The sequence below is a fragment of the Saccostrea cucullata genome, unplaced genomic scaffold (genome assembly GCF_032062105.1).
Source record: "Saccostrea cucullata isolate Sc308-1 unplaced genomic scaffold, CSIRO_AGI_Scuc_v1 ctg3147, whole genome shotgun sequence".
Lineage (NCBI taxonomy): Eukaryota > Metazoa > Mollusca > Bivalvia > Ostreida > Ostreidae > Saccostrea > Saccostrea cuccullata.
In genome coordinates, this window is record NW_026933062.1 from 2638 (window position 1) to 27186 (window position 24549).

Genomic DNA, 24549 nt, shown 5'->3' on the forward strand with positions numbered 1-24549 from the left:
CAAAAGCGATTGAAACCGCAGGTGTTGATATCATTTTACACACATTAATCGACCAGGTAAACACAAGCAAAACAATAAAGAAATAAATCACAATTCCCGATATTTTCAGACGTTTATTTTTAAAATAAATGTACTCTTTTAATAACCTGTTTATAATTTAAAAACTAATTCATTAATAAAATTTCCAAATAATAATATACATTATTTATGTTACAGAAGAATGGTAGCATAATATATTTCATGGTCATTTAATAAATTGTTAGGTTATTTAAGGGTTGCATGGAATACTCATTTTAGCATGGTACATGTACTTGTAAAACGTGTAGCTTTTCCAATTAAATAATCTTATATATAACTGTAATGATTTTTTTTTAAATAGTGCCAATGCATATTTTGACTACATAATTTTACATTAAATAATAAATTAGGCCTACATGTAGATGTTTTTTTCTCATAAACCTGTATTTTATTTTTAGGGATAAAAATCTTCTCCTCTCCTGACTTCCTTATTGAACAACGTTATTTTATATAAAAATGATTCTAAACTACTTTTGTGAAGAAAATACAGTCTATAAAAATATTAAATAACTATAACATTCTCTACTTATTAAAAGATTAGAAATCCTTGCTTTTTTGATAGTTTAAACTCCTCTATGCTGGAAGTAAACAAAACAGCTAGGAGCCTGCAAATTCAGAATACACAAGGGGGCGGAGCTATCATGTCACTCAGAACCTTTTTCACACATGAGTGAACAAAGCAGTTCCAGAAAACAGTTCCAGGGACAATCCCAGAGTAGTCCGAGAGGAGTCCCATAGCGGTCCCAGAGCAGTCCCAGAGCGGTCCCCAAGCAGCCCCGGGGACTGCTTTTTGGGACTGCCTGGGTGTCAGGTTGGGTCTGGTTGGGTCTGGTACTGTATCTTATAACATGGACGTATCCTGTTCTACCTGAATCACAAATCATTTAAAAAGAAGTCCTAGTAGTAAACCTCTTTGCATTAATATCTAATAAGTGAAGAGTATCTTCTAAAGAAAAATCATGAATTGTGTTTTGTTTTTAAAAAGAAAAAAACCCAAAATTGGTAAAACCCTTTGATATTATAAAACGATTCCCATTACCTTACAACCAAAACAAAAAAGCACATACACGTGTATTTCATTTTCATTCTACAAAATGGACTCTTGAAGACTAAAAACTGTAGAAGCACAAATTTTCGTGGGGATAAAATTTCGTCGATTTGTCATCAAGAGTATTTCCGTGGGCATTTAATTTCGTTGTTTTGAAAGTAAACCCATTTAAAATTTCGCGTAGGATTTAATTTAGTTGATCATTTTTAACAACAAATATTTGTGCTTGTACATTGTTAACAACCAATATCCGTGCTTTTACCAAACATTAATTTTTCAGAAAGGAAGTAATAAATATTGAACAAGCATTTTTTTGCTTTGAAGATCTTTAAAGCATAGTTGCACAAACAGATCAGAAACTATATTAAGCAGCTTACTTTTCACTCTCCTTTGAGGTATTTCAAAACCTGAGCCCTGAAAAAATATTTGATCCAAAAATGAAATAGATTAATAAATCCATGACCAAATGTAGTTCACGCAAAACCAGAGTACACTATATACATATGTTTTTCAATTTTAACTAAAGTCATTTGCTTATCGGAAAATATATGTTATCTAAAAGTGGGAAATGAAAGTTATATTAATATGTCTTCAATGAAATTTGAATGATAAGTTATAGATTCTTATGAATGAGGAAAGAATGAAATTTAAAAAAAAATCTGAAAAACATGTTTACAATACCTTTTCACAAATTAGATAATCAAGCTTTTCAAAACAATTAACAAATTCACAGGTAGTCTGGTTACATTTCTGACACTGATGAAACGTTTCGTTTTCATGGATATCAACAGCAACACCTGTCAGAAATTGAAACTGAGTCTCTGTGGAGCAACTAATAAAATGCATGTTTTAGATATTATTTATGATGAAAATATTTAATCCACAATTGTTTGCTTGATAAAAATTTCGACAATGTTGCATTTTTGTTTTCTTTGATATCAGAAAGACGTCGAAGAAATATCAAAGTACTTATATACTTCCCGTCCTCCTGTATAGCCTTTTTGCCGAGGTCTAACGGTCTAAAATTCCGATTTGCTAGTTATAGGCAAATGCCAGGAATACCCTGGTTTATATACTACATGTTATATCATGCATATTTTGGATCTATGTTGGCGATGTCTCGAGCATTACACATAATTTAACAAAAGTGTGGTGCTCCGTCAATTCAGGAGACGTCGTTTTCACATTCGTTTTCTCAAGAATCGCATCGGAGAAAATCACTATATTTCTCTTAGTACTTCAAATATCACGTCAGAAATCTAATAACAGTAATAGAACAATATAAAGATATAAGAAAATTGCCGAAAAATACCGCGAATTATAGAAAATGTATGATTTAAATTTTGGATTCCGCATGCTTTTGTTTCATATTTCTTGTCTTGCTCCGTACCTCTTCATCAGTGATATCAACACAGCGATATTTTTAGAAGAATTATTTTTAAAATACACAAATTTTGCCCAAAATTTATTGAAATCTAAAAATACATATTTCTGTGAAATTTCATAACTATATGATGTCTGTAAGAAAAAATAATAGCAGAGTCCGCGTAATTTTTGAACAACTCTCGTACGTATACATCTTGTCAAGATTCATTTGTATGCCTGCACTGAAAAAATATTTAATAGTTGAACGCCATTTACATTTTAATTAAAAGTGGGATATATGTAATACAATGTCATGTTTAACATTCAAAAAATAAAAAAAAGACTAGTAGGAAGGGTGTACATGCAGTAGTAAAAAGAAAAAAGATAGTAATAAAAGTTATAGCTTTCTCACCTCGATCATACCCAGTATACACTTCTTTTGCGATGCTTAGCCAGGTAAAACCTCTCTGTTTCCTTTGTAATTGTTTACATGCCAAAGTAGAGTCAGTCAAGGAGACGTTTCCAATTAAGTACGACGAGGGATACCGTGTTTTACAAATCTGCATTGATGATGTCCAGTTTGTTTTTATCTCTGTTTGATTGATATTTATGTGTTAGTATTATGTAAAAGTCGACAAGAAGAAATGGGGGAAAAATCAAAACTGAGACAATTCAGGTAAATGTAAATCAATCAATCATGATATTCAACAATAAAAATTGTAATCGCATATTTGAGGTAGTCGAGGTTTTTTTTTCAATGTTCATTTTAAAATTGAAATAATTTATTAAACACAAAGAATGTATTCCATTTTACTTACAGATGATCCAAATGATGGGAAGACATGTCAAATTATTACTGGCTGCATATTATTATTGAAATGTTAGGAGAAAGTTTTTTTCTGTAACATTTTTTACTAAAATTAAAACAATAAGCTACACATAGATTAACTCCAACATATCGAATCAGCATCCAGCATTGTTACATACATGTATAACTCCCTCGTTAAATTAATTGAACTGTTATTTTATTTTCTATTCATCTGATGTAATGTGCACTGATGGGGTTTTACCGATATAAAATAGTTCCTCATAATTCAAAAAGACTTTAATACTTTTAACAATCATTCCCAACGCTGAATTAGAGGTCTTGATTTCTGATAACATTGAACACATTGCTTTTTCAAGAAAAAAACTAAACTCCTAAATTTGCCTACCTTGTCATAAGTCTTTTGAAAAATTATTTTATTTAAAATCTTTCTGATTGTATTCAAATGAATACTCCAAATCTGATTTTAAAACGATGCTTGAGTTTTTGAGTTGACAATGTCTATGTAGTTTTTTGAGATCAGGTCTTCCAACAATCAGTTTAAATCATGTTTCTACAAACTGCATCCTGTTATTTTACTGCAGAACTATTTTTTCATAGGTTTCATAGGTTTGTACAAGTAGCAAAATTCATTCTAAAAACCCTTTCATTGGAAAATCAAAGTCTCTCTTTATGTGGTCTTAAATTCAATATCTCTAGATGTATCCACGAAGTTTTATCAATCAACAATATTAATATATAAAAAATAAAAATATAAAGTTGCATCAATAAAAATGAAATCTGATTTGGATTTTCGTAAAAAATATTTTGGTATACAAAAAATTTATATAAACCATTTTTTTTTTAGAATAAAAAGCCATTGTCCACAAACATTTTGGACACCCTCGTATGTCACTTTGAACTCGAAAAAAAATTCTGCAGAGTCTCTGTCACATTTGTTTCATATTTTGGTATTTTACCAGAAATAAACGTTAATCAGAAAAATATCTCTGAATCCACAAAAGTATGTAAATTTATCCGCAATATTTCTTTAAAGTTAAATATTAAAATTAATCATGTTATAGGGGGAAAATAGTCAAATCTCCAATATTTTTGCAGAAAAAGCGAATTGGAATATCAGCAATGATTTTCTTATTGCAAATTGATCAAAAGATATATTTTAGGTTAAAAAGGATAAGTATCAAAGCATTCAGAAAAATTGTCTTTTTTTATACTGATGTGGTTTTTCCCGTCATTTATTCTATTATACATAGGGTAAAAAGCCTTTACAATCTTTTGCAAGACACCACAAACTAGTTCTTATTTCATATCATGCTAATAAGCATTGGTATCTATTCAAATAAAATATTAATTTTTGGAGTTATCCTTCCTGGCTGAGGCTGCGATAGATTAATAATCTAAAAGAGATTGTCATAGGTACTTTATCATAAATAGGATATTATAAAATGAAATTCTAAAGAGAAAAGGGAACCCCGGTAGGGGACTTGTATTGCTTATGCAATATATTCAGAATACTTGTGTTTGAAGAAATATACCATTATTACCTTCAAATTGAGTTTCGCAGCACAGTTAAGGTTAAAGTAAGGAAGCGGGGCCTAATTTGTAGGGGAAATGTTTACTATGACGTCACACATAATATAAGGTCTTCAAAGTACCATAAAAAGAAATTATTTGCTATTTCAAACAGCTGGATAGCTGTATACTACATTCAAACTTACTATTACATGTAGTTTGTCGTTTGTTAAATCCCACACAACAGTATATAAACGATGCATCGATCGCAATGCACTTGTCAATGTGACGTCATCTCGCAACAATGACCCAGTTTGTACACAGTGGGAGGCTGATGAAGTCACATTTTGTACAATGAAAAATGTCTTTTGTTCTTAAATAAAATATTATTTGCAATTAAATAAAAAAGGCCGTTAACTTGGATGCGATGTCTATTTTAGTATTTTATTTATAAATTGTCCATACATTCTCCAGACAAGTGATACTGTCGCGTGTTTGTATGCAGATACATTGAAAAAGTAATGGAAGGGCCCTAATATATCGATTTATTGCAAAGGCAAACCCTCAATGTATCTTGCCAAGTTTTTACACATTAACTCAAGAAGCATTAAGATATTTGAAAAGTGCTCCGAATCTCATGAAATTTTGCAAACAAATTAATTATAGCTATATTTAATGTAGCTGACCAGCAAACACTCAACCTGCTGCCCAACAAATTAAATTTTAGCATTTAAAAAAGGAAATCTATATAGGTTCGCAGGACTTTTCACAAACTATATATAGTGTTGAAAAAGATTATAAATTAAACAAAGATTTTTAAGTTGGTTATGCCCTTGCAATATTGGAATTTATAGATGACCTCTAAACTGCAAGTATAATTGCTAAAATCATGTGACGTCGACATCACGTGACAAGTTTAAATAAAAAATCTAAATGTCCCCAACATGTAGAGTAAAACCACATTACATTCTTTTGATATTAGTGAAGTCCTAAAAAGAATAGCCCATCCTAATAAAGCATTTATTTTTTATCTCAAGAAATCGCCGATATTCCCATTTGTAACCTTAACTTTGCTGGGTTATTTGTCTTAGTTGATTCGGTACGCAACAGAATGGCCAAAAAGTTCTTTTTCAATGTACTTTTGAGATTCATTACTGATTTCATTAAAGATCAAAATTGTTAAAACTATATCATGATTCAGAAGGGATTTTAAGAGAAAAAACTTATTAAGAAAATTGAGATAGCGTAAGGTAGCATTGCTGTATGATAAACTAGTTTATTCTTCAATTCTTTTGTTAGTGAAGGAAATAAAAACATGAATTCATCAACAAAATTTATAGGAGATGGGAGGATAAAAAAGATTATTATGATATTCTTTGATCAAATAAAACAATATTACACATTGCCTACTTCTTCAGTTAAGCAGGAATGATGGATGGATGCAAAACACATGCTTTCATATATTCTGGAAAAATACTATAAAATCACACATTTTCGAATTTTCTTAGTTTAAGGAAAAAATGTGAGTTTGTTGGAATTATATTTTGTGGATGAAGAATTTTTAGTTGTAATATCTGTGAAAATAACATTTCATTATGGACATAGATTCATGGATCTCTTCATACCTCGAAAACCTCGAAAATTAACTCCCCATGAAAATAAGTGATTTCACAGTACCTGTCTCGTAGTTTAGATTACTGTAGATGTTGATCCTGTCGGCACCACCACAACTTTGACTTTCGTTCCCACTACATTTTATATTACATTCTCTTTCAGGCTTTTTAATAAATGATGTAAAAAAATTTCCGCAAAAGCAGTCTCCACCAAACTGTAATTAAAAGAAATATCATAGTTCTGAGTGGGATTACGTATTTCTCCTCAGTGAAAAAAGTATTATTTCTCAATAAAAAAAAAGGAAGTTCAGAGAATTGCATTTCCCCGCTTTCGGTGTTTTATCGGATGGGATGTCATAATTTATGGTAAAATGAGTCAAACATGAATATCTTCTCAAATCTCAAAGCTAATCACCAAAGTTATTATTTTTTTTAAATTAGATCAAACACGAATGTAAAGTGGTAAAAAGTATAGCTTTAAAGTAATCTTAAAGCAATATGAGCTGCATTGATTGAGAAATTTATTTTGCTGGTTAATGCGTTATTATGATTAATTTGTACGTATTTTAAAGTTTTATGATCAATTACATCAAAATGAAATTTTTAATTGTTTCGGAAGGTATATTTCTCTACAATTGAAAATATAGCATTATATAAGAAGACAATATTGTACAGGACGACAATAATGTAATATTCCTTCAATTAAAGCTTATAAAAAGCCTTTCTATAGCAAATATGAACAACAAAAGTTTATAAATGTTCTATTATTTTGTCGTTGAAATAGTTGATTACAAATTTGAAACAAATTTTTCACATGACAAACTTGCAGCTCATATTGCTTTTAATTTTTACAACAGATAAAAGGTCAAGGGCACGAGGTCAAAACTCAGAGTATTTGGTAAAGTATGACTAAATATACTATGATGTTTGACCCCGTGACCTTATGTCACGTTTACGGGATCAAAAAATCATAGTATATTTTTTAAAGTGTTACTAAATACACAATATTTGACCCCGAGACCTTGACCTTGAATTTATTGTAAACAATAATGATACATTCAGGTAGAATTCTTCTCTGGTATCTGACTTGATGAAATATTCAAAGTATATTTGATTATATGCCTTATATATTTAGGTGAAGGAGATTCAAAAGACCATGTTTTTCTTTCCTAATAAGAATTATACAACTTAAACTAGAAATGGTAAACTGTGTTTGAAAACTACATGTACCATGGACTATATTTTTGGCGGAATGGAGGCGTATGCAAATATCCTCTTTTCTGTCTCTCTAAATTATTATAGAATAATGAATTTAATTATAGTTTTTAAACAATCAAAGACTTGAAGAAATTTACAGATGTAAGTTGAAATATTCATTTTAGGAACTTTTCAAAATATGTTAAATAAATATTGTTTTTCAAACAAACTAGGACTACGTTAGCTTTTAAAAGCTTCCAATCTTAATACAGATTTGAACCAAAAATCAGTAAAAAGTATTTTTTCTCTCTCAGTAAAAGGTCAAAACTCTTTTTGTTTTTGTACCATTTTGAACCTTTATTTGATAACTTTATTATATGTGAAAATAAAAAAAAATTAAATATAAGAATCATATAAAAATAAGTAACATATCTTAAAAAATTAAGAAAAGTAGAGGAAATTCGGATTATCAAATATTCATTTCAATTTAATTATTTATTTTAATCTGATATCATCTGATAGGCCCTATGTAGTAGAATCTTTGATGCAAAAAGAAAAAGTATGCAGTGTTTTGAAATGCCAGTAGGGGTTGTATGATTGGCTTAAGTATTTTTTTGATTCTTAATAACCAGGCGAAGATATAACCTTCACCTGACCTTGTGTCTAATATAAGACTGTCAAATTTAATCTTACTGATACTATCATTTAGTGATGTTGTCTTCTTGATTCTGTGAAAAATTTATTATGTTTTCATATACAAGAAATATGAGAAGAATCCTACTTTAATTTCAAGTGAAATAAGCATTCTGAGAGTATTGCATAAGCAATACATGTCCATTACCGGGTTCCCCTTTTTCTTCAGGATGTCATTGTATAATATGCAAAAGATATGACCAAGGTAAAACTGCTTGATTTTCAGGTTGTGAATGCCTTTAACCTAATAAAATAATCCACATTAAGACTTTATTTCAACTCATTTTTCAACATTTTTTCTCGCTTGGTATTTACCAAGTTGACCATAGGAATTTAGCGTAGCACGAACCCGATCTTAAACAATTATGAAAAAAAAAATGCCATAATTCTGTCAAAAATCAATGAAGCGAAACGAAACTCAAACTTGATCTGTAACTCACCAAGATATACTCACATACCAAAATTTAGCTCAATATCTGCAAGCGTTTATAAAAAATTGCGGAAAACCAAGTAGGACAGACTGACTGACAGACGGGGACAGACAGACGGACGGACGGACAGATGCAGAGGAAACCGATAGTCCCCTCCCGTTTCACCGGTAGTGGACTATAATATGAAAGTCATCTTTTTATTCAAAAGTTATGACCAAGGTTTACGTTTTTGTGAGAGACAGAAAGCCGGACAGACGGAATGACAGAGGAACGATATTAAACGTTCCTGTAAAACCCGTTGGCAAAAATGCGAACCTCAACTCCATAAAATTGGTAGTCTGTACAAAACTTCCTACAACTTCCTACAGTCAATGTAAAGTCTCCTCTACGGCTGATTCCAGATAAAGTTCGATTTTGCTGGTCTTGAAAACATCCTAGATACTCTATAAAAGAGAAGAAAGAAATCAATGGAAAGTTCATTTGGCTATTGCTATGCAATTCTTTAATTGCTCTCGAACAGAAAGACACTCCACATCAGTGAAAAGATTTTTGGACATAGTGAAAATTACATCGAAAAAAGGAGTAAACATTGAGTTTATCTCTTTGATTTTCAATGCATGGTACCTGGCATATACCCCAAGGAAAAAGTTAGAAAAACAACACTGTATCAATGAACAGAAATCACTGTTGTATACTTCCACTGAGAAAATACATGTAATTAACATGTTCATTTAATTAATTAAGGTCTTTTAAAATGTTAAGAATACTTAAATTCATTACAAATTGAGTTATATTTAGAAAATTTCTATGTATTGAAATTTAGACCAAAGGGCAGATCACTCTAACTGTAGAAAAATTTTATACAGGTATAGGTTTTAACGATTTTTATTGCCTTGAAAATCAGAATGCAATTTAAATCCATAATTTTTCTTTTAGAATTGCCGAATATTTGATCGGTATTGTGGAATAATTGTGCCATCCACATACTTTTTGTCAACATCGATTGCCACCATGGATCGTTGAGTGATATTTGTTTTACATTAGAAGTGAAGGCAAAATTGATTTTAGCGAAGCTGAGCTGTAAATATTATGTTGATTTCTATCCCAGTTAAATGGAAAACATGACAGATATATGCTAACATGTGTTTTTTATTTGACTACGAGGTATTGGTAACTCAATGCATTTCTGTAAACATTTCCCATAGAAGTCCCAGTGGTGCAAGTTTTCGGTTTCTTATGACCGAAATCCGTCATACCTATGTGAGAAATTGCTACGTTATGAAAGACTGGGAAATGGTGTGACTATTTTATAAGATTTCTTTATATTCAAGTACCTTACAAGCTAGTTTTGCTGGTGTTAATAGAGAGTGGTGTATGCCAAGGTATCTCTTATTTCAATCCTTTTTGCTCTGTTTTTATAAGATGTGTACGTGTACTTGGATGTTACCTTTATAGACACAGGCTCCAAAGTATGACTCGGAACAATTTGAAGAATATGAAAACTCCTGCACAGAACCGCCACAGCTTACTGCAAGACATGATCCCCCTCTTTTCACTTTTTCGGCTTCTATAAATTTTGAAAGAAATATTATTATTTACATTTATAAAATCCTTATTTGACACAGAACTTTTCTTAAGCATTTAAGCATGAGGCTCAAGTGAACTCTTCCGATCAAAGTGCGCCCGACGTTTGTCAGTTGTGTGTAAATTGTTCACATATTCAACTTCGCAGGAACAACTTGGCCAAATTCATTCAAACTTGCTCCAAAGCACCCTTGTCGGAAGGGAATTAATGTTCGTTCAAATGAAAATTCACATCTCCTTTTTAGGGTATATAATTAAGTATAGATAACTATTTATTATAGGGTGAGTTCACCATGCATCGGACACATACTTTGCTTCGGACAACTTTAGGCAATAAACTCTCTTTTGACTTAAGAGTTCCGTGTATTTATGTGTTTCTGTCTTAAAGATGAAGATTTAATTTTTCTTATGATACCGATTGTTATTATCATGTTGTGATAAAAATACCCCGATAATGGCCTTGAAGTCATGTCATAGTTTACATCATCAAAAGGGAATAACAAAAATTGATGATTTTGCAGTTTTTAGAGTTATCGTTCTTTAAATTCGATTTGAACGGAACGAGTCAGACTTTGGTGAATTTTGTCAAAGATTTGCAATTTTAAATGAATTTTAAAGAAATTTCTCTTCAATGTTTGTATAATTCTTTTTAGAGCTGGTTTTTTTCTAGTATGTTCATTTCTCCGTTCATCGGACACAAATTGACCATGCATCGGACACTTTCCGATGCAAAGGTAATCACTGCCATTTTTCATACAGAACCCTACTGACATCTGTTTCTGTCGGAAATAGAAAATAAAAAAAAAAACAAATTTTGGTCAAAATACAAGTTATCCCTATATGAGGTCTAGAATATGACTTAATTTATTTCTACAAACCAGAGTATGATAACCCATGAGAAAAAGGCGCGAATTACCGCATTACAAGCATTTTAATATCAATTCTCTGTAATTATCAAAATTGGTTAGCCACGCATAGAAAAACATTTTGATTTTTTTATAATAATTTTAAGCAGCTATGTCATTAACTGTAAAATCTAAAGTGGGTTTATGAAATAGACCCTTGGTTGCCATAGAAACGGGGTGCAAAATTCTCAATTTCGTTAATTTTGAAAAACGTGTACTTATCAAGAAAAACTGTGTCCAGAAATGAAAAGGGATAACTTAATATGTTTTCATTATTTGAATTTAATCCTACAGATTAAAGTAATTATATCTGTAGTTTTAATTTAATCTCTCAATAGTAAATGGACATTTTACATATCATAACATATCAGATATGTGATTGGTTTAGTGAAGTTTTTGGAGGCTTAAAACAAAAAAGGCACACTGATTACAAATTTAGTAATAATTAATTATGAAAGGCTGATATTTGATTATATCGAAATATGTAAAATATTGGTGGGAGACCCAAAGATGTAAAAGGAATTCAAAGGTAAAGATTACTTTTTTCTACATTTTGAAGCATTTTTTGCTTCCTAATTACTTCCCTTGAACTACTCTTTAACGTTTGGAGGTACAATGTGTATTTAGTAAACAGCAATGAACATTTTCTGGCGAAAGATCTCATCAAAGTTTTACAGTCTGGAAGAAGAAAAGAAGGCTAGACATCTTAAACAATGAAGACAGAAGGTAAATTTATGTATATACTGAGCATTACAAAAATATCAAGATTAACAAATGCATATTTTCTTAATCTTATTTACTTACAATACACAATTGTTTTACCGGTACTGGCGGTAGTGGTCAGTAGTCCTTATCAAATCAAGCGAACTATACCTTTTGACAGTTTGAATTAATTATTTTTATAAATAAAAATGAATTTGAAGCATACAAACATCACTTGCTGATACAGCTGACCCCCCCCCCCGAAATATAAATGTCTATATAGAGATTGTATAAAATCTGTGCCATTCAGTAGGTTTACTTTTTATGATGTGCTGAGAGAGACTTTTAAGTGAACATTATTTATCTTTATGATATAAATTTCCACTTCTGTCAGTTTTAACTCATTGTTTATCCTATTATTTCAATTCTTTATTGGCATTAGGCACATATTTTACAGAATTGTGTTGTTAAGATATTTAACTACAGCAAGTTTGTTTCTATAAAAAAACTGCATCAAACGTTTATAACGTGTGAGCACAAGCATAAAGTAGCTAAGTTTTTTAAATAGTATTCTATATATCAGCAAAATATGGTCATGGTTCATAAGCAGAAAATAGGAAAACAGCATGTTTGTTTTGATGTCATTGTTTTACTTAATAGCTTCTATCTTTTAAACTTTAAATTTATCATATATATCCGAAACTGTACTATATGTATTGACAAAATAGATCTAGGTTAAGAATGCACTGAAAATATTGAGTTATTTTTGTTTATATAGACTCTTTTGAACATTTGTCTGTGAAGTACCGGTACTGTATAATCTATAGTTCAATTTTGTGTGAATAATAATAATCTTTTCAAATAGCAAACAGTAAAAAATATATATGTACACTTGTACATATGTATTAGTGTTAAAACAAAATTTAACTATAGGTACTGTGAGCAATGAGCTCACTAAATGATACCCCCTGCCTCCCATATGGTTATAACTGATGACAAATCCATGTTTTACTGTGGCCGGGAAACCCAAAGTATGTGTCGAATCAAAAAGTAAAATAGGAGGTGCACAATGGCAATAAGTAATAAAGATTCTGTGAAAGGTTCATTAAATTTCACTCATTGCAGTGGTATAAGAGGAGTTGCGGATAATAAGAGATGGGTACCCTAAAACCTAACAGACAGACGGACGTACAGACAAATGGACGTACAGCTAGACGGACATACCGATTACAGTATACCCTACCACTTTTCAAGCAGAGGGTATAATAAAACTATATACATGTACATGTAGAATATTTACGTCTGATTTATAATGATATTTGTTTTATACACACTGACCATGTTTTATAATATTCTAAACAAATTATTTGATACTCAGGCAAATATTCACTACTGGTAAGATGATCACACACATGAACATGTCTGTGTATGAATGAAATGAATTTTCCTTTTGATCATGTTCCTAAGAAAATAATTATTTTCATCATTTTTTCATCAAAGGATTTACAATATAAGATGAATAAAGAAAAAGTAAGACCATTAAACCAAAACAGGACCAAATAGGCCATGACTGAAGTTCAAGTGCATTCTGCAAGACAGTGGACAGCCTAGATTTTGTTCTTTTCAAGGTAACCATTCTTAAAATATGAAATTAAATTAAGGACAGATGATACAAACAAAAAATGGATGCCTGGATTGGTATAAATTTTTTGGCATAATTTAATTGCAAATTAATGATGCTATTAATAAATTTCTAGAATATTAAGAAGTTGTAAACCTTCTGTGATGTTCAAAAGTCTGCCCTCTTGAAACTATCCTTATTAATCTATACAAATATTTTTCACTTCAAATTCCATTATTATGCAATTATGAATTAAAAATTAAAAAGTACTTGAAGAAAGTTATTAATTTTACTGATTTAAACATGACCCCAGTTGTTATTTTCAAATTCTTTGACAAAAGTTTGTTTGTATCATCTGTCCTTAAATTGTTAAAAAATATTTCAGTTTTATATCTAAATTTAAACCTTGCTTATTTCTTTTTTTTTTAAACAAAATTTAATACCTGTCCAGTAACAGAAGAGTTATTATACTAGAATGAAGAAAACAACTTTCTAAAGGATTACATACACATTTAATTTGCTTGAAATCAGTGTATATTGGAAAGTGCAGGAATTATTTACCATTGCAGGTTGAGAAGGGATGCCATATTTTAGGTTTGAAACCAGGCAAGTGAAAGCTGAATTCCAACCTACTTCAACATACTTGTACCCACTGTCTTCAAGATATCAGTGTTTGAGATGTCAAAGTTCAAATATAATAGGAACATGTTTATCATATTATGTGATGGCATCCTCAAATCTTATGCTGTATAACAATATGTTTTAGAACTTATCAAGCTTTATCCTGTACCTTGCCAAAAAAACTCAACTCAGCATAATTCTCATTAACTAATTATCAGTTTTATATGCATATGTCAGTGTAGGTCATTACTGGTACATGCCTGACCAACAAAAACTCTAAAATTGAAAAATCAGAGACATGATTTTCAGAGCATCAGAAACAATAGAATTTGTCACGTAAATCTAATGATATGTACCGTAGTTGAGAATGCATGTACTCTAAATGTTGCAAATATAAAAAATAAAAAAAGCGAAAGGTTCTCTTGTTTTCAGAATTTATATTTACATGTGAAAAAAAGAAAAGGAGATTGATATAGTTGGTGTGATGAGATGTTGGCAGGAACCTAGTAAAATGAAAGGAAGAACTTCCTTGAAATGATACTTGTGGGGGACAGTGTCTCATGGGGGAGGGGCATTCTTTCAACTGACTTTACAGAATACAAAAGATCCATTGCAAACCAAATTATTAATTATATGCCAAACACTATGTTTAAAGTTTTCCATTGTTGATATTTATGTTTAAATCCAAGATAACTTCCCCAAGAGTATGTGATTTTTTTAAACCAATGTAATTTTTCTCAAGTTTAAAGCCGTGTTTCATAAGTTTTAAAAGAAAAAATCAGAAGGGGGGGGTAAATTTTTGACTTCATTTAAAGTATCTGTGGTTTGCAGTTGCCCATGAATTTAATAAATAATTATACAAAGTAACAAGGTGAAATGAGTAAAAAATTATGAATGTCCTGTTTGTTTTAGTTTCATTTCAGAATTTTTCAAGTTTTACCAAATCTTGAAAAAGTAAAAGCCACAAGGTTTTGCAATTATTTGACATAGCATTACAAAATGCATTATATTTTTGCAACATCATAAAGATGCAAATTTAAGATGCCAAAAATTTTAGTTCACATTCACATTTAATTCATTACACAGGTTTTATAAAGAGTAAATAAGTGTAGTTTTGGGAATATTGTTACGTTAAACGCAGCCATTTTGGTTAAAAATCTGGTATTCCTGTCTCCATGGTAACAAATCTTGCATTCCTGTTTCCATAGTAATAGAGAATGGATAGGGAAAATTTTATTTCATATTAGTTTCAATCTAAGGGGATAGTTTCAGGAAACTTGAAACATGCCCTGGATAGTCTACATGTACTTCAAAATTGTCAATTTTACGGAAGGGGGGGGGGCATTTTGTGCAGGTGTTCACAGTTCTCCTATCTAAGAACATATTTACCTGTATTAATGCTCTTGTAAATGGGATGTGAATATTTTTACATGACACTTTTCCTAGAGATGGACTAATTTTACTGTAAATGACATCAAAACAGGTAGAAAGGAACATTTCTTTTCTATATGAACTTAATGAAATGTGCATATGTTCCTTGAAATACGGAAAATTTGCAGATTTTGGGTGATTTTTCATCAGTTTTTAAAAAAAAAATATTTAGGTGTCCCATAAATATTTTAATGTGTTTAAACTAACTTATGTACCATCTATACAATGCACTGTTTCCTGAATTTCAAATCAGTGTGCAAAGTATTAAAAATCGCTTTGAAAAAGGGTCTAAAATGGTAATTTTCTCAATTTGGCAAAATGCCCAAATCCCCAAAGGTAAGCGTTGTTAAGCCATTATGTAGAATTACAGTTTTTAAAAAATTATATTGTTATGTTAGAAAGGAATAATGGTAGTTTTGAAACAAAAGTAGATTTTCCCATTCTCTTGTTTCTTTTAAGTTCATTTTTATTCAGTAAAACCTACAAAATCACGTTTTTTGGTCAAATTTTAGGAAGAATTTACAGGGGAAACAATAGGTGCCGTTACCATGGCAACGAGACATTTTTTGAAATAAAAAAATATAAAACCATTAATGATGTGACAATGTGAGTACACACAAAAAGTTTCATAGAAATTGAAAATGTAGCGTGGCCAAGCATTATTGATATTGTTTGATAATTACAGAGAATTGATATTAAAGCATTTGTAAGGCAAAGTGAGGCATCTTGAATCGTTCTACATTTGTGCAACGATATCGTCAATTAAATTTCAGTTGAAGTTTATTTCTTAGATTAAAGGTAAAAGTATATCCATATCAAAGAATTTAAAGCACTCTAATAAAGGTATGATATTTTCCCAGTCCAAATACCGTCTGTCCGATGCATGGTAAACAATGTCCGATCCATGGTGAATTCTGAGTTATTTTTAAAAAACTCTATTTTTATATTTTTTCAATTAAAAAAAATATAATTGTGTCCAAAATTTATATTTTAATCATATACTAAATCTCAAACTCCATTTTGATAATTTTCCGTCAGTAGCGATATCACTAGAACTTGTTGAAGTATAAGGGTGTCTGATACATGGTGAATTCACCCTAACTCTTGAAAAATCTTCTCAATAACCACTGGGGAAGAGAAAAATGATTTTATTTAAGAACTTCTATGTATTTTGTAGAATAATTTTTCCAAAATGTTGGGCCCAAGGCCAGGTAGATGTCTCAACAGGAGGAACAGGGGAAAAAATCTTTAAAACTATCCTTCTAAAAAAAGCGAAATAATGATTTGTCGTATTTAAATAAAGCATCACCAGTTTTATATAAATTAGGGAATAACTATCTTCTAATTTGGTATTTGCGACCGTTAATGCTGATTTAACGGTCGCAAACTGAGTTTTACCGGCGACGCGTAAGCGTAAGTTATTCCCATTCTAATGCAATCCATACATTTTTTGCCGTTGTTTACAACTTATTCTGATGAATTTTGTTACATGAAATACGTCACAGAGCATTGTGTTTTTGCGTCGCTCTATTATGACGTCACAATGAAAAAGCTTTCACGCTCGTAAATGCTTGTTTTACTGCTTCAAACATCAGTGCATTAGCCAATGAAAAAGTGTTTTACAAAACAATTGCATTAGAATTTCAAATTTTTAAATCATGACTACTGAGGGAAGGACGGAAACCACAATGAACAATAAACGTTTTATACTGGAAAACATAGCATATTGTAAGAATCTTTAAAATATTTTTCCAAGAAAAAGCAAATTATTTTATCGTAGTTGTACTTTTATGGGAGAAACCAATGTAGTGTAGATTCAAGCTTTTTTTTCTCAAATCAATACCTCAAGGTAGATTGGAACACAATGGGAGATCAAAAGTGACATACAAATATAAAGGATTTTTTAAAATTTACTCATGAACAATTAAGTAATGTATAGTCATATTTTTATGGGAACACTCTCAATGTTACATGTATGTATTTGAAATATTTCAATTTATGAATGAAAGGGGCATGGTAGGGCCATAATATGTAATCAAAAATTTACATAGTAACATGAAGCGTAAAAAAATTGCAGAAAGAGAGCAGTAGGGCTATTGTAACTCATGTAGATCTGACCCATTAGATTCTTGTCTGTTTGTTTTGTTTGCTTCATGTCCCTTTCACGATTTTTATTCATACCGAGACGCAATCACTTGTCGCTGGCCCTGGATATCTGCAGATCTACTATTCTTGGAACTTTTAGCCTTTAAGCAATAACAATTTTTTTCTCTTGTTAGAACCTACTGTGACACAGGACCTCTAATTCTACGCTCTCATCTAAATAGCCGGTCTTCATATCGCGCAGTTGAATTCCAACCCGCAATATAAACCCAAATATTAACTTCCCCGCGAGCAAACGCTTTCAGCACGTGCACTGCCCTAAGCGGTTTTTTTCTGTAATCTCTTTACTATGATGCTAAACATATAAAAACCCAGAACTCTTCTTAACTGAGTCGAACGTAGTTGAGAAATGAAAATAATAACAGATATCTAACATGCTATATTGTTTCTATTCATTTTCAACCTTATGATTATTGCCAAGTAGAGTTACAGTGGTCATCGCAGGGGGAATAAGGAAGCATACAAAATATTCTCCCTTGACTAAATCAGTGCTACATTATGACGTCAAAGTAGACGAGATGACGTCAATTTTAGAACACAAGTTTTCGAAATATTGGTATACTTAGAGATGTAATTTAACTCTGTAAAATGAATAAAACGTGTAAACATTAACAAAATTAAAATTTTCTTATTTTGTAATGCTGTATCTGTCATTTTGATTAAAATCTACCACCGATGACGTCATATGTTATACATTAAGTAACTTGGGAATTGATCATGTCGTGTAAAGACAATTTGGTTTGGACGGCATGTACAAAGATACATAAAATGGAATTTAAATGCAAATATCGTGAATATTTTTATATGGAGTTCTTTTAATAGAACAGGTATGCTAATTTATTTTCATTGATTATATTCTCTTTAAAAGACTGTCAGCTATATACGTATCCCGGTCGGCCTCTCCTCTGTCATTTGTGACAAAAATAATGCAACAGAACAACAGTTACCTGTATATTTCAAAACATAAGATTTGTACAGCTGGAAAGTTTGCCTCCTAAAATACTTGGAAAGTGCTGCTAGAATCCCGAGTTTAGCATGGTTTTACGAAAAATCTCGGCTCATATGTAAAAAAAAACTCAAAACAATGGGTAAGGTTTTGTGCGAATGTGTTGAATAATTATTTTACTGATCGGACAGTGGGATTTTAGCAACACTTTTTAGGCAAAATAGATTTTTTTCAACTACATTATTTACTCAAAGAAATAATTAAACTCCGGGGTATTGTTGCTCTGTCAGCTATTTTATTAAGAACAATTTCGCTATTACTAGAAGTCACGTGATGTAGTGGTGGTGGTGGACGTCGTTGCGTTAGATACTCTTTTATCTGAATGCAATGGATAATAATAGTTTACGTTTATCGGCGGTTTGGGTAGATTATCAAACTTAATTTTCTTCAATAAGTCTAAATTTCCCAAAAAAAATGACATATATGCTTCTCGACGTACCCGCGATAGAACAAACTTTACATTTTTTATTAATGTTCTTAATATTAACCTAAAAAGGCGGTTTTGCATTTATGAAAATGTTTCAACAATTAAAAGTGGACCATAATATCTTTCAATAAAATTGTAAAAGATGATGGATATCAGAAAACTTTCATAAATTGAATAAAAAAGAATTATACATTGTAAATATTCTTAGATTGCTGAATTGAAATGCTAGAAGTGAATTTGAAATACCTAAAGTATATAAAGTATATGCATTTGGCCCTCCACATTCTAAAAATTTAATGGCTCCTTCATCTCCGACATCATAACATGATCTGTTGCACTGATCTGATGAGATGGTCTCTGCAAAAACGGGGTCTTCAAAGCAGACACATTCTCCTGACTAAATCATTTTGGAAAACAAAGAGTTCATTGAAGTAAGGAAATGTTACTTCTTCTTATATGTAAATTTAAAACTATTTTAGAAATATTAAGTTACATGTGTGTTGCAAAAAGGGATGTTCGCACTATATATTTCCGAAAACTTAACTATTTCAGGTGTAACGTAGAAGATTGACCCAGGTTGAAAACTGAGTCTGGTTGCATTTTTCATTTGCAAATATTTAAGACCAAAAGTTGTGAAAATTTTACATGAGGTCATTTTTCAACAGCTTGGTGATTATGATTTTTAACTGTTTTTGAAAGGGAAGCTGTTTTACATGATTTATCTGTATCCACTTATGCGTTTAAATTTCAAAGTTTTTTTTACCAGAATCAAATAAAAAATATATATGACTGACATCATTTTGAATTAACATGTGTGTGAACGTTATTGATCGGTATGCAATTTGACTATTCTTTTGTTTTATGCCGCATCACTTTCTTAATTTCACAGCATTTTTAAGCAACTCTTATATTAGATTTAGTGCTTTACAAATATTTGTATAAAAACAATACATATCAAAGTTCAAGTAAAAGAATGGTGATTTAAAGGACCCCTTTATACTTCTTCTTACATTTGTACGTCTATTGTGATTTATAGCTTTCGTGATGTAAAACTAGGACAGTTCTGTATTGATTGATTTTGCCCAATTGCAAAATTCACGGCTGCATATTATTGGAGTCCTTTTTAAAAGTGGTTCATGCTTTTTACAGACTGTTAATTCGAAATTGAAGATAATAACCGGTTAATCTAAAGACTGATATTGAAATAAATATAAATGTTTAGTGTAAATTTAATAAATCATAGTTGTGAATATAAACTCATTACTATGTGTTGCTGAATTTAGAACGGGTTTTATGATCAAATTTCCAAGACGCTGCCCTGTTTATAAAAGATCAGGGTCTAAATTTAACGCCTTTGGTCTCCATGTTCAAAACTGAAAAATGACATCCTCTGGTCATTTTTTTTAACCCGGACAAAAAAATCTACCTTACAAAGGGACACAGGTAGTTTGATTGAACATCTTGACTGTGTCCATGATATAACATATGTAAAAGATACCTGAATTCCAAAATTAGTTGAATGTACAGATGCACATATCTCTTGACAAAAACCTGCCGATGTAACGTTGAAATAAAAGTTTTACTTCTTATGTTCATTGACGACGTTAGAATCATAACACCCTAAACAAGGAAAACGACATCATTGTAATGACAGTGGCATGTGTCACTCTGCATGTTTTTTTTTTTTGTAGGAAAAAAGTATTATTAAAAAAGATTGAGCTTCAAAGGTAACAAAAATAGTACCTAAAAGTTTTATCCATTGCGAATATCGCCTGTAAACACCTGTCCAGTGCTGGACAGAGTTCAGAATTGCACCACCAGTTTTCAGGGTATCATTAGAATTGATGCAATGTTGTTGAGCTTCAAACCAGTTCCATGAGTTTTGTATGCAGTTGGTAATATTAACTAGATAATAAAAAAGAAGAAGGTATGGTTTTAGCTTTGATGCGCCCTAAAAATGTAATAACATCAAAAAGTTTTGAAACTGGCTTAAATATTAGTTAAATAAATGACTCTGATAAATCAGGAAAGAATATGGCATAAAGGTTTACCATTCTGCAAATTTGACATCATTAATGTAAAGCATTTCTCTATTCAAACAGAAAAAGCCTCAAAATGGCACATATGAAGGGTGATTTTCCTTTAGAAAAAAGTGTCCACAGCCGTCGCCCACGTTATTTTTTTGATATTTTGTGCAAAATTTAACAACAAATCACATATCTCAAGATCTTTGTGGGCGATGCCTGTGGACAATGTTATCTGAAAGAAAATTCCATTGAAAATTGGTGTCTTCTGCAACTTTTTAAGAAAATACGGGAAAATGCATATGTTTATGACGTCATAATAAGCATTTAAAAACACATGTGAGAAAAATGACTTGTATGATTTTTCTGCATTGAATTTCAATTATTTAAAAAGCATGAGTTTTCAACTTTTACACAAGTTTCATGTTTTAGGAAATCACAGGGCAAAATTTGTATGGAAACCATACCTTCTTCTTTATGATGTAAAATAAATTGATATATACTTTTTTTCTAGAAATTAAATCAAGTATTGAAAAAAAATTATATTCGTTCCTTTTCCTTAATAAAGTGAAGAAATTTGTCATTTAAAAGAAAAATATCAGATTTCACGACTGCAATAAAACCTCTTCAGAAAAAATTTCTTGGGTGATAATAATTAAATGTAGCTAAATGAAGCTTATGAGACTTAAGCGCAAAACAAAGTAATCGTCACTTCGTTTGTGTCTTAATCAGTCCACAATTGGAGGCCAATGAAGAGGACCTTAACTATCATTTTCTGATTGTAATACTATGTATTACATTGAAAAAAGAAAAGGAGAAATATACATTTATATTACCACTTATACGAGCCTGGTCTCGGATAAATGAGTTTATTTCAGTAACCCTATGTCCTTCCATTCCGGATATCTTAAGTCCTTTCAGATAGATAATTATATTAACCCTTAGTCCCAACCTATCAATCCGGATAATCTAGGTCAATTTATATATACTAGTATAATATTTAGTTGTTTCCTTCCCTTCCTTTCTCGAAAAATCGATAAAACGGTAAGGTCATGGAAAATTTTGTGAAGTTGAATTGTTGCAATGTTTTAATTTTTGAAATAAAATAAGTTTGATTTCATGGGTAACTATCAAGGTTTGTAATTTCAAGCCAAATTAGACCTGCCGATGGTGTAATTTTACTTTGGATTTGGCCAGAGATTTTGTGTTAAGATCAAACGTCGACTAATTGGTCGAATTTACACAATATGGTATAATTTGAATTATAGATAACAGAAATAATAAATATATGGGGGTCAAGGGATGGTTTAACTTAAGTAACTATTTTAAGGAGTAAAACGTATACAATCCCCGATTCGCTTTAAGTTGGGGGGGGGGGGGGTTCAAGTGCAGAAATATTAAGTCAGGCATACTAATCCGTTTTAAGTTTTGTTTTCCAATGTTATGAAGCCTGAAGAAGGTACTTAACATATTTTGCCAAAATTTAATAGTCTTTAAATGGCATTGACTATTGAACATTCATAAGAATGATTTACGCCGTCGTCATTACTCGCCAGGCGGCGCGCGAGTTCTAAGGGGTATAGAAAAACTAACATGGCGGATAAATACAAACAGTGGACGGTGCCGCGTATAAAATGCGAACTTTCACAAAGAGGTGCTGTGACTACTGGGAGAAAGATTGATTTAATCGAAAAGTAAAAACATTTTTTTTGTAATTTGACGTACTTATAACTCACAAACAATATTACAGGTCGAAATAAACCTTCTCCTTATGTAAACAATGTCGTCGCATGCCAGTTAGTCGACATGTGCAAATATTGCACGTGCGCAAAATCATAGACATTTTACCCTGTTTTTGTTTTCTTAGTAATAATGAAGATGATTTAGTTGAGCTTACACTCTTTTAAATGATATTTTCTGACTCAATTATGCAGGCTTGAAGCATACGACCGCAACAAGAATTTTAGGCAAGACCCTATAGTAATACCCGAACCAGTAGATGTGTTTTGGCCAACATGCGGCTTCCAGCAGTTAAGACAAGAACAAGACAATTGCTACCCAAGTTATCAACTACCCAGATCAAGTTTATTTTTTGTACAGAATGGCAGGTCAGTGGAAAATTTAATAACATTATTGTAGGTGAAACAAAGTTAAGGTTATTTTATTACCAGTGTTAAAAAAACGTATATGATCTTTTTTACTCGATCATTAGAAGATAAACAAATGACATCCGATATCAAGGTCCTGGCCAGGAGAAAGGAAAAAATCTTCTGAAGGGTAACAGAATTTTAGCCTGCAGTGTGTGTGTTTTCGGTGATGTGTACCTGTCTGGGATAGTTGGTGCAGCTATGAAACAACAGGTTTTTATTTTTTCATTAATTGGCTACCTCAAATATGATCAGTATTAAATTTGTATTACAATGATTTATTCACTTTCTCAGTATAGAAAGAGTGAAAATAGTTTTAACAATTCATACTTAGTTATGCTAATGTAAACCTCATAAATAATATACAATTTAAGTTTTATACATGCAATAACATTTTTAAAAAATCTCTGAATGTTACCTATACCTATAGTCTTAAAATAGTGTTTTATTTTTAATTTTTTTCAACACTTCTATTTTGTCTTCCAGGTTTCATATAATTTTAAAATAAGGCTTGGAAGAACCCATGGGGAACCCTTAAATTCACACTGCGAGTGCCCAGCTGGGAAAGGTCCACATGGGACATGCAAGCATATTGGAGCAGTTTTGTTGATGGTGGCAACATTCATCGAAAAGGGGGAGATTTCTGTGATGAACGGCTGCACAGAAAATTTACAGAATTTCCATGTGCCGAAAAAAATGTATGAAGGTTTGTATAATACTGAAAACATTCTATCAAAACAAAAGACGAAAGAGATAACTGAGCATTTATTTTTTAAAATGTATTTCTGTTTATAGATTTCAGGGTTAAAAATTTCAGAATTTCCAAAAGACTCTCACATTTTTAATTTATTTAGAACTATTAAATTATTTTTTTTTACATTCAGGTAAGCCTCTTATTGCATACAAAATCCCTTGCCTATATTAGGAATTATCATAAATAAATAATTATTTATTTCAGGTTGCAAGTAGACTTCCGTCAACTCCCCTTCACAGAATATATTGTAGACAGAGCACTGTGAGTAAGCATTTTTTTAATTGATGACCTTTATTTCAATATTGCTTATTGATCTTGAATAAAATTAATGTTTACATATCTTTTAAGGTAACTCGAGAAAAAGCAGAGACTATAGAGAAAACTACAAGGCTACAAGCTAA

General features: G+C 31.1%; 1 protein-coding gene and 1 long non-coding RNA gene across 2 annotated transcripts; one reads left to right on the plus strand and one right to left on the minus strand.

Annotated features, from left to right (window-relative positions):
- Positions 1 to 1068: 1068 nt before the first annotated feature.
- LOC134237135 (sialate:O-sulfotransferase 2-like) lies at positions 1069 to 23264 on the minus strand. The gene is made up of 8 exons (XM_062719230.1): positions 23235 to 23264; positions 19470 to 19620; positions 10211 to 10330; positions 9079 to 9206; positions 6507 to 6657; positions 2904 to 3083; positions 1808 to 1923; positions 1069 to 1540 (listed from the first exon to the last, which is right to left on the minus strand). The coding sequence occupies exons 1-8, from the start codon at positions 23262 to 23264 to the stop codon at positions 1403 to 1405; spliced, it is 1014 nt and encodes a 337-aa protein (XP_062575214.1). The 3' UTR covers positions 1069 to 1402.
- Positions 13495 to 14369, plus strand: LOC134237137 (uncharacterized). The gene is made up of 2 exons (XR_009985764.1): positions 13495 to 13582; positions 14145 to 14369. It is a non-coding gene; the product is annotated as an uncharacterized LOC134237137 (long non-coding RNA).
- Positions 23265 to 24549: the final 1285 nt, after the last annotated feature.